This window comes from Heteronotia binoei, chromosome 9 (genome assembly GCF_032191835.1).
Source record: "Heteronotia binoei isolate CCM8104 ecotype False Entrance Well chromosome 9, APGP_CSIRO_Hbin_v1, whole genome shotgun sequence".
Taxonomy (NCBI): Eukaryota; Metazoa; Chordata; class Lepidosauria; order Squamata; family Gekkonidae; genus Heteronotia; species Heteronotia binoei.
Window position 1 is genome coordinate 44,730,977 of NC_083231.1, and position 11,614 is coordinate 44,742,590.

The following is an 11,614-nucleotide window of genomic DNA, read 5'->3' on the forward strand; positions in this document are numbered from 1 at the left end:
ACCAAAAGAACATGCTTCTATCCTTCGTTATTTCCAATGGAGGGAAGGCATTTAAAAGCCATGTGGTCCCTTTAAATGTGATTGCCAGAACTACCTTCTGAGTTCAGTTGTGCTTGCCCCACCCTTGCTCCTGGCTCCACCCCCAAAGTTTCCTGGGCCCACCCCCAAAGTCCTCAGATATTTCTTGAGCTGGACCTGGCAACCCTAAATGCCAACAATTTGCTTAATCCCCTTTTAAAGCCATTTAAACCAGTGGTAATCACCACATTTTGTCAAGGCAAAGAGACCAGTTCTTAAAGAGATAAAAGATCTGAGATCCAACAGTAATCTCCAAAGCCTCATACACTTGTGCCCTGAAATACATCATCTCGTCATGGCCACCCCACTTTCTTTTTTTTCTAAACTAAAAATGCTTCAGTTTTAGGCCCTGGATCAAACCAGGGCCATAGTCAAACAGAGACTACAAGACATTGAGAGACAGAATAATATTGCCAAGGTCCCGGATTATCTTGCTCCCCCTCAAAGGAGATATATGTTAGCTCCAGCCCCCTATCTCCAACTCTAACAATACCATCTCACAGAAGGGCCTTTTCTATGGCCCGTTGTAATATCTTTCCTTCAGCAGTCGTTGAGGGCCGCTTTAGAAAGGTGCCTATGGCTGAGCGGGTTTGTCTTTGTGGTGCAGATAAAGTTGAAATGATTGACCATGTTTTGTTTGGGTGTGGCCTATACCCTGGCATATGAGCAAGGTACATTTATTCTTTGTTGGAGGGATGTCACGGGTTTTCTGATTTCAAAATCAGAAATACGCTGTTATCAGATTTTAACCCCCAATTCACAATTAATTGTGCCAAATTTATGGCGGCAGCTAGGAGAATTTGTGAGGATTATGTAAAGAAGGGGTCCTGAACTGACTGTTTTTTTAATATTTCCAAGCTTGTATTTTATCTTTTCTTAAATGCCTGAGTACTCTGTATGCTATCACAAATGCTACTGAAACTGATATAAATACAGAGACCATGCATAAAGTTGCCAAATTTTGTTCCCATGCAATCAAATTGCATTTTATGGTTCTTACAAGTTAATGTCGAGGTAACAGATTGTAATTTTAACCAGTGTATTCTAGTTAATATTTTTTCTGGAGCTGTACAATTTTTAATTTTTTTATTATATGTACTATATTTAAGCTAGATGTTTGACCACTACTGTATTATTTGTCATATCTCATTATTCATACTAATGTCCTATATTTTATTTTCACATTTTTAAAATATCTTACGTTTTACCTATTTAGGTCCATCTTGATTTTTACAATGTTTATGTGGTTGTTGTTGGCCTGCATTGTGCTGTGTATTTGGTCATGGACCGTAATAAAGCAAATTGAAATATATAGGCTTCAGTTTTACTATATGAAAGGTGATCAAACCCCTATTCATTTTGGTTGCCCTTTTCCAGTTCTACATCTTCTCCAAAATGATGCAAACAGAACTGTATGACATAGTTCTAATACAGCCACACCTTAGATGTCCATAAACGCACTAAGGCACTAGGTGTTTTCTTTTCCAGTTCTATTCCTAGCATCTAGCGTAGAAGTTGTGTGTTTGATTGCTTCCATGGACTGCTCCAATGTATCATATCCACCATGACTCTACAATCCTGGTTAATCACAGCTTTGTTCAGAGTTCAGTTTATATGCGAAACTTTGCTTAACATTTACTTTAACTCAATGTCATTTTGTCATGTTATTGCCAAGTAACTCCACTTGGGGAAAATATTTTAGAGGTTGCTTGGATTTTCACCTTCTGAATAATTTGTGTCATCTACGAACTTGACTACTGACAACACAAAAATTGCCTATATATTCCAACCCTCTGATTTCTGTTCTTTAGACAGTTACCTGTACATAAGAGAACCCATATCTTTCTCATGATTGCTAATTCTAAGCTTTGATGAGTGTTTTTGTCAAAAATGTCTCAGAAAACATTATATAAATGTCTTCTTTAGCTATTCAAAATTGAGTTTTTACACTCAAAGAACACCAAAACATTGACAGGACCAGGACTTTTTTTGAGCAGGAATGCAGTTCCGACAGGCTTTGTTTGGGGGTGTGGCCTAACATACAGATGAGTTTCTGCTGGGCTTTTTCTACCATCGTCCCCTGTATAAGCCAAGCTGATTCTTCCTCAGCTAGGCTTGTTCTTCAATATGTTTAATAAATCTAGTGCTAAACATACTATCCACCAATTTATCTGGAATAAACATATGAACAACAAGCCTGTAATTCCCAAAAACACACAATGAAACCTGTCATTTTTGAGAGAGAAGAGAGAGAGAAATCAGCTTCTGTGGCTGTGTTCCAGCTCTATAATAAAGATGACTGTGGTTGCAAATTGATCATCTACCAAGACTATGCAATATTTTCACATTTAATGTCTTCAAGAGTTCCTAAGGAAATCTGGAACCAGTGATTTGTCATTTTTAATGTACAGGACTTTATTATCACTTCCAATTTGATTTATTTCTACAGATACTCTTCCTCATCACTACAAAAATGATTCAGCCACTGAATCCTATCCAGCTTCATAGTGAAGACCAATACAAAGAGTGTTAATTTTCTGTGCAGTTTCCTGTACTCCCTAGTGAATCTTTCGGTATTTTTAACAGTTAACAAGATAAGCCCCTCCGTGGCTGTTTCCTACTTAGATATATTTAACTTTTTTGTTTTCTGTCTCTGTGACTAGTTAAATTCTCAGTAACAGCAGAGCATTTTGCCCCTCAATGACTCAATCAATGCACTGCTGTGTACTTTAAATTAATGTAGCACAAGAAATACAAACCAGTCACAAACAGACCTAAATAATAATAATAATAATAAAAGAACTGATGGTGTATATATTCAGATCCATTTAGATGAGAATGGCAAGTAGTTTAGTTGACTTCATTGTGAACATGCCAGACCTTTAACCCTCCAAGGTTTCTGTCCCATATTGCTTCTCATTATTACAAGCATATGTATTTTTTTTAAACAAAACAGCAGCTGTTTTGTTTATACCATTTTTCTCTTACAACAATGTTTATACACATCAATCAATGGGTTGAATCCAACCAGCTTTTCCACCAGAAAAAAGGGAAGAACAGGTTCTCCTTTGGCCACCAAGAACATTAAGCTGGGACCAGAATGGACAAAACTTGGGAGCTGTAAAAAGTTAAAGAATTAGGTAAGACTAAGCAAGAAAGCAGGCTGAATCCAGCCCCATTCCAAAACCCATGCTCCAGTTGAATGGTTCATGAATTTTTTTAGTCATCATGTCAAAACCCACAATAAAATGCAGAACAGCTAAGGTTCCTTAGACTTAATTACACATTGATCTAATTAGTATTAAGTAATACATCAACTCTAAAGGTAAAGGTAGTCCCCTGTGCAAGCACCAGTCATTTTCGACTCTGGGGTGACGTTGCTTTCACAACGTTTTCACAGCAAACTTTTTACGGGGTGGTTTGCCATTGCTTTCCCCGGTCATCTACACTTTCCCCCCAGCAAGCTGGGTACACATTTTACCAACCTCAGAAGGATGGAAGGCTGAGTCAAGCTGAGCCAGCTACCTGAAACCAGCTTCCACTGGGATCAAACTCAGGTCGTGAGCAGAGAGTTCAGACTGCAGTACTGCAGCTTTACCACTCTGTGCCACAGGGCTCTTACATCAAATCTAGAGTTAGAGAAATATCAATATCAGTATCAATATACTGGCATATGTTTTGTATGTTACACAAGACTTTGGACCATGTCTATCTACCTATCATAAGCACTCCCAAACAGGCAAAATACATTTTTTCTGAGACTTTTATGTTGTAATTACATCTGTGATCTCCAAGTTGTATATTCTACAATATATCCATATAAAATGGAATTATCCATTTTTGCACAGCTCAGACACAATACAGTTCAGATTAAATTCTATTGAAACAGGATCTAAAGTTAAATCTAGTAATTTTCTTGGTATAAAGAAAAGTTACCATATTTGCTAGATTTAAATGCAAATAAATGATACCATATAAACACATAGGAACAAAGAATCCAGATTTACTGCATTCTGCTCTTTGCTCCTGTATGCACCTTAAACTATAAAGCAGAAAGCAAAAAACCCCAAAAACTCTAACATTAACAATGGAAGTCTTGCATCTTATCTACCTAATGTGCAGTGCTAAGTCTCAACTTGGCATAGAGTTTCCATTTAATACAATAAATACATTCATCTTCACACTTATTAGCATACTGAATTACAATTCTCAGAACAGATAATATTTTCAGTGGTGTTGAGACCAGTTTAAAATGTTTCATTAGAGCTTAGCTAGATGTTACATAGTAGATCAGTGACAATGATCTTCCATGTTTCATTTTTAAAGTTCAAATGAACAAACAGAGGGGAAAGATTGCATCTGAGAATTAGTTCTAGGGGAAGTGGTTGTTAATTCTCTCCCCCACTCTCATTTATCTTAAACTGCAACCCAAAGCCACTGCTCACTTCATATTAAAAAAATACACATACCTGTACAACAGGGTTAAGGGTGTAATTGAGATCAGGAACACGACTCTGTGAGGGGAGAGGTTTAATAACCCCCTGCCAGAAATTCTGATCATGAATTTAAGTCATATCTCATTTAGCTTTTAGTGAGGTAGTCAATTGACTCCCATGTATAGCCAGGAACAATTTATTTGCACAATGTGAATTCAGAAGATCTACTAACAGGAACCAGGAATCCTCTCTCTTTCCCCCCCACTCCCCATGTTCCACCAAGCCACAACTGAGAACTTTAGAGTTCATTCCTTCATTGTCAGTGCATTGATTTTTAAACTGACACCTTGTTTCTTCACTCATAAGTTGCTCTGCATCTTACCCTTTTTTCTCTGTTCAAGATAATACCAAAGGTAAACAAGAATTTGTTAATCAGTCATTCACTGTGCAGTCACAGAGTTAACATACTTCTAAGTCCACTGAAGTCATGCTCTTAGAAAAATGTAGCCCTACTTATTATTGTAGTGTCAGAAGCATTCCTTAAATCATCTAAAAAGACTGAAAATTTATGCATAATCAAATATTGCCAAACATGATACTCTTACATTTAAAAAAAATACTATAACCTAGGCTCCAAAGGTCTCTACAGTCTACAATGATTTTAGGTAATGCAAACTCCTACAACAGTGTTGTATTATGAATCAGAGAACACTTCATAACTTTCTCTTAATACACATGAAAATGTCTACAACAAATCTTCACAGCAAATCTTCACAGTTGGTTTTCAAATATTTCTTCTGCATTGGTGTGTCTGCTAGTGACCAAAGTATTTCATAAACATTCACTACATGGGAAGGATAAAATACACTTGAGTGATAGTCCTTGACATTAAAGTTATTAATATATCAGTTGATATATTGTGGTGTCCAGTATATCCTAATATAAGGGATAAAGAGTCTACAAGATAAAATATTTCTGTATTTTTGCACCCCTTGTCCTTATATACCAGATGCATTTATAATCTATATGAAATATCACACAGTTAAAATCATGAAAATGCTTGCTAAAGAAATATAGCCTTTCCTAATTTATTAGCAGCAGTGATTTAAAGTTTTGCATTAAAGCAACTCTCTAAAAGGCACTTAATTTAATGCAAGTCTTATTTTGGTTTATGAGCTACACATAAACTTAATGAGTCAAAAATTATGACAAAAATATAGGTTATGTTAACTGCTGTTAATTGTGGATGATGAAGATGACCATAAAGTAGAAATCCTTAAGAGCACATTATGACAACGAGCAGATAGAATAGTCTAAGAAGTCAGTGGAGGTGCACCTTTGCATACAGAGTCTGACTACATCAACACTACTAAGCTGAAAAGAGAACTGGGTCACTTAGATATGTTAGTAGAAAAGTGAAGCCAATTCTAAGAGAAAAACACAAGTCACTGTGCTGGACAGATGAACGCTCAGGTTAAACTGTGAGATGCTCAGGTTCGAATCCCCACTTAATCCAGTAGCCTTTTGCAAGCTGCCATCTCTCATACCCAACCTTACCTAACAGTAGTGAAAGGGCAGAAGAAATAAAAACCATAAGATGCTACAGAAATTACTACTGATAATAATGCATTAAAATGTAACAGCTATATTTATCAATGTGCTTAATTTGATAACCAAATCCAGTTATATTTATACCACATCCATGTTGTTACACGTAATGACATCCTAGAACTTAGAGCACATCAGCAGAGTTTTGATTAGAAGCAAACTTCCAATACTACCAGACATACCGAAGCTTGCTCATTTCCAAACTTTGGGCATCAAATTCAGCCCTACTACTGACAAAAGAGAATGCCAACAGGAGAAGGTGGAGAACTGCATTCAGTCTTATAGCCAGACTTACTAAATGTTTAGGCAAGTGTTTCCCAAGATCTCCAAGTCCAGTACTACTAGCATGTTACAACTTTCTCTTACAGGATACAGTCCCACCCTTTCCAAATCACCTGAATCAACCTTCAGTCCCTTGCATGATCTTTAGCATGTATTCAAGGATTTTTCATAGAAAGACAAAGGGATTTCAGCATTTGTAACCTAGCTTTTATAGCAGCTACACAGATATTTTGTCTTGTCACTTATTTGCACCCTGCAATTTGGGATCTTATTCCACTTACCTGCTGTTCTCCCAGCTCTGTAGATTTCACCAGATGTTTTTCCCTGTACAAAGACCATAGCCCAATGTTTGGCAGAAAAATCAGAGTCACAGCGAACAACAATGTCATTTGTAGAAATCTTTTCTGTTTCCTCTTCATGGTCAATGGAAGCGGATGGAGAAGGACCAAGGTGATGGGTACGCTCCTCTCCCTCCTTGGCGATGAGGGAGGCAGGCTTCTTTCCTCCTCTGCCTTACTGATTCACCCTCAAATAGCAAACAGAAACTTCAGCTTTGTAGCCAGCTTGGTCACCCCTTCACAGGGGGAGTTTGTAATCTATGGATCCAAAACAAAGACAGGAGTTACCACCTGCTTATCACCTGTGCTGCCTGTCAACGACAGCCCTGCCCCATCGTTTCAGGAGCCCCTAAAAGCCTATGAATCGATTCCCCCCCCCACCCCAATTCACACAAACCAACAGAGTCAATATGATTGGCTCTCCAGCTGCCGCCACTGATGATCAAAAGTTACAGGCAGCCATGGGCGGGGGTTGGGGGGGAGAGAAGGGGGACCGGTGTCATTTAAAGGGGGGTAAGCAGTTCCCCAACCCACAGCAGCAGAAGAGCCAGCGGGAAAGCTGAGTGAGGCTCAGTTTGTCAGAGGAAAGATTCCTCCTGCTCCTTCCCTCCCAATAGCAGGAACGGGCAGTTGGCACCGGCTCAGCCCAGCTTCTTCCGAGAGGAAAGAGATCGCCAGGTGAGCTGACCTGGGACCTTCCCCGGCACGAGAGAGGCCCCCAGCTTGAAAGCCAGGCTCACACACCCTCTCCCGCAAGCACACAACAGCATCTTCTGCCTTGAAAGAGCATCCCGCTTTCTCTCCCTCTCTTCAGCATCCTCCCTGGCAGAAGGGAAGCGCTCTGACAGGCTACAGTTGACATGACTTCTAATTCACACGCACGCACACGGCGGAAGATAGATGAGAGGCGGGGAGGCTTACCCTGCCTGCCCACAGTGCTATCGCCGTCTCCGCGCTGAGTCCCAGGGTGAGAGACACGCCAGTTCACACTCTTGCACACACACCCCCCGGTTGCCCAGGGAGAGCACCCTCCTAGCCTCCCTCAGCCCCATAGCTGGAGCAGAGATGGGAAAAGCTCTAAGTGAGCCTGGAAAGCTCCCCATGTGTGGCGCTCCCTCATCTCTCCCCAGCCCCTCCTCCCTGCTCGGCCACAACCGCCCCTTCCCCCGGCCGCGATCGGCTGGGCTCGTCTTTTAGCCAAGAGCTACTGACGAACACGTGCCGGAGACACAATTCGGGAGAGGGACGGGGTGGAAAGGAGGGGAGCCCGCCTTACGCCAGACTGCCGTCCATCCAGCCACACACCCCGACAGAAATCCAGGCATGGGGGGGGGGGAGGCCTCGCCGTCAGCGATTTCCCTGCCGAGTCCGGGCCCCCCTCACCTGATCCCCCAGTCCAAAGCTCCGCACCCCGGAGAAGGTGATGGGAAGGGGCGCCGATTGTCTCCCGGGTTCTTCCTCCTACGCTCCTCTTGTTTCTTCATGATCAGTTGTGCCCAAGCGGCAGCGGCGGCGGCAGCGAACCGGCTCCTTCGGCAAGAAAAAGGGGAGGGTGGGGAAAGGAGGGGTCGCCAAAGGAAGAGGCTACTCCCGCTTCCCGGAGCCGAGTGGCACAAGCTCCAGCGCGGGATCTCCTGGCGGGAGCAACGCCCGAGGGCCTCCTGAGTCCTGAGCAGCGCTTCCCGGAGCCGCTGCCTCTGCAGGTGAACGGGGAGTTGCAAACCGAGGCGCTAAAGGCAGGCGCTGGAGGGTGCCTGGTGCGTCATGTTCCTGGGCTCGCTAGAGCTAGTTTGCAAGTTGGAGCAGCGGAGAGGGGACGACACATTACCAGGCCAATTAGTCCTGAGCCCGCTAGACGCCGGTCGTCAGGCTTCAAGAAGGGAGCAGGGAAGCACTTGTTAGGGCTCCTGGCAGAGTCGCTGGGACAAAGAAAAGGTGCGCCTCTTCCGCTGAAATGCTAATCAGGCTAGGGCCTGGGCCTGACACACAAAGTAAAATTAAGGGTAGTAAGAAGCCAGCCTGCACCTGGGCAGGCTGCAACACAGGTGTGCTCTTCGGAATGGGCCTTCATTTCACCACCGGGGGGTGGGGGAGATTTCCCACACAACAAGCACCAGAGATTAGGCAAAAGTTTTTTGTTTGTTTTTAGTCAAACCACCTCTCCAAGGAAATTTTAAATAGTGGGCGTCATGCTCCAAAGCACAGGGTTGGACTTGAAGGCCTTTAGAGCCTTCTGAGTTCACTTGCAATTCATGTCACCAGGATCCCTTCATTTTTTCCTCAAAACTGTGCCACTTCCCCCCCCCACCCCCTCAGATCCCTTTAAATGTTTTTCTCAAGTTGTGTTACTGCAGTGCAACTCACAAGTGAACATAGAAGGCATTTTGTTCACTTGGTCAGTTGTGCTGTCACTGATGCCTCCTCTGCCATTACTATTGCCAGGGACAGTTCTGCCAACTTTCAGCACTGTGCCTTCTGGCTCATGGCCACAGAGCAGGTGTCTGCCCATGGACATGTCCACTCTGAAGTAATGGAACAATTAATTTGGTCCCGAAAGAAAGCACATCTGAATGCTTGTGACAAAATATGTCCCTTGCAAGTGGGCAGTACAGGAGGGTCTGCCTGGAGTGGATACTGTTACACGAGTGGTGATACTCCCATGGTGGTGGGAGGCTGCCGTGCTGAGTTGCTGTGTGATGAGTGTGTGGGGTGCTGCTCCTACCTGGCCATAGCTGTAGGTTGCAGACATTTCACCCACTGCAATTTGAGGTCAGTGCAGTCTTCTGATGGGTTTCCTTCCTACACACAGGAGATTCATACGATGGGGATGCTGTCACAGGGCCATCCTCCAAGATCAGCAAGGAAGGCCAAGAATACAGCAGCAGCCACAGCAGCCAGGGACCCATGGAAGAGGATGACCCTGCCATTGTCATGCCCCCTTTTCCATAGCTGAGATCTCCTCTGATATCCCCAGAACATCTTGGCAAGAGCCCCAGCACTTCACTGGCAGTCAGGAGAAGATAGAGCTGAGTGATGCTGAGGGGGACTGTGGTGGCCAGGTCCCAGGGCCAGCAGTCAAGGAGGATAAGGAGACCCCCCCCCTCAGGGGTGACCAGGATGTATCGGCATCGGCTGCTGCCTGGGCCTTCTGTTCTCTGTCTACTAGGTCTCTCCTTTATGCCTAATACTTGGAGCTGTTGTTGATCACCTACATGCCTTGACTCTGAGGAGGCTCACAGCAGTGGCAACTTACATGGTCCTACAGTTGCTGGGCATCATGGGGTCCCTGGAACCCTCAGCTGAGGGGAAGCTGACACATAGAGTGAACTCAGCTTCTGGATGGTCATAGCCCTGCCAGACAGAGGGGAGGGGGAAAGTGGTGGGACAGTTCCCCCTGTGCCTGGGGCCACAGCTGTTGGTGGCCTGAGGAAGAGGGAATGGTGGACCCTTGCTAGGGCATGGGTCCCACATCTGTCCCAGACTAGCCCACCCATGCTTTCCATGTGAGTGCGAGGCAGTGATTAAGCAGGAGCAGCTGGAGAACTGTCATAAGTGGCAGGAAGCCTTTGTCAGGGGACAACAATGGAAGGAGGGGTTTGGTAGCCTCATCATCACAAGGGGTGCATTGATAGGCTGCTGGAGACCTCAGAGTCTTTCCATGTTCCTCTATCACCCCCACCAGCTCCCCTCCAAATCTCAGAGTGACTCACAATCCCCTTTATTTTTCTCCCCCACAACAGACACCCTGTGAGGTTGGTGGGGCTGAGAGGTCTCTCACAGCAACTGCCCTTTCAAGGACAACCTCTGCCAGAGCTATGGCTGACCCAAGGCCATTCCAGCAGGTGCAAGTGGAGGAGTGGGGAATCAAACCCGGTCCTCCCAGATAAGTGTCCACACACTTAACCACTACACCAAACTGGATGAGTGAATTAACACATCTCTCACTAAAGGACATCTGAAATATATCTAATGGAAGAAACTCAACCCGGCATGCTAGTTTTTGCAAGTCAGCCAGGGCTCAGTGATAGCAAGGACTCCTCAGGAGAAAGGGAGCCCCATGTAGCCAGTCTTGCAGAAGCTGAAAATGAGCTTCTGGCTTGTCAGGATTCGCAGACAACAACTAGTGCAGACCCATTCCCAGCCGACCAGTATCACCTATACCCTTCAAGCACAGCAGATGGAGTTTGAGAACAGAGCTACTGTACTGGTGCAGATTCCCCAGGAGGTAAGGGCAGGGGTTCAGCAAGGCAGGTCAGAGGTAAGATTGCAGCAAATAACCAAAGTCCACTGTAAAAGTCAGGGATTGCAGAGAGCAGGCTTACCAAAGTCCAGTCTAGGGTCACCGAGTTCCAGGCAGCAAGCCTGGTTCAGAGTCAGGGGTTCTAGAAAAGCCAGTTGTCAGATCCAAAGGTCCAGTAACAGCACAAATGATGGCAAAGTGTATTTGTTGCATTCACAAACTACTGCTTCTCCTGGCTGAATTTATAGCCAATTTTGGCAGTCATCCTGAAACTACTTATTCACCTTTTCAACTGATAGCTGACCACAGGCCATGAGTCTAGCACTTCTCCTCCTCTCTTGCAACTCTAAGCTTCATTGGCAGCATTGGCACTGCAATGGTGTTGGGGTGATCTAGGTGGGCTGGGAGTGGCTTCTGAAGATTTGTTTACTGCTTCAGAGCTACAAGGGTTGTAACAAAAGGCTGATATCCCTGGAAGAATTGTATGAAAGATTACTCCTGAGGAAGTCCATTGACAAAATGAGCTTACATCTGGGTGCTAATAGGACTTTTCTTGTCATATTGAAATGTGAAAATGGATCTGTCATAGTATGAAGTACAAAAGGATATTTGCAAAGGTTTTAAAATGATTT

The 11,614-nt window shown here is 43.9% G+C and overlaps 1 protein-coding gene across 2 annotated transcripts in view; it reads right to left on the bottom strand.

Moving 5' to 3' along the window:
- Positions 1 to 11,199, bottom strand: part of GALNTL6 (polypeptide N-acetylgalactosaminyltransferase like 6) — an 816,075-nt gene extending 804,876 nt beyond the window's left edge. The window contains exons 1-4 of one of the 2 annotated variants that reach the window (XM_060246534.1): positions 11,065 to 11,199; positions 9,465 to 9,541; positions 8,126 to 8,272; positions 6,686 to 7,000 (exon numbers count right to left, since the gene is read on the bottom strand). In XM_060246534.1, coding sequence (XP_060102517.1) covers positions 6,686 to 6,823 — 138 coding nt within the window. In that variant the 5' untranslated portion in view covers positions 6,824 to 7,000; positions 8,126 to 8,272; positions 9,465 to 9,541; positions 11,065 to 11,199. Of the gene's footprint in view, positions 1 to 6,685; positions 7,086 to 8,125; positions 8,273 to 9,464; positions 9,542 to 11,064 lie in introns of those variants that run through there. The other variant, XM_060246536.1, reaches the window with a different exon arrangement.
- Positions 11,200 to 11,614: the final 415 nt, after the last annotated feature.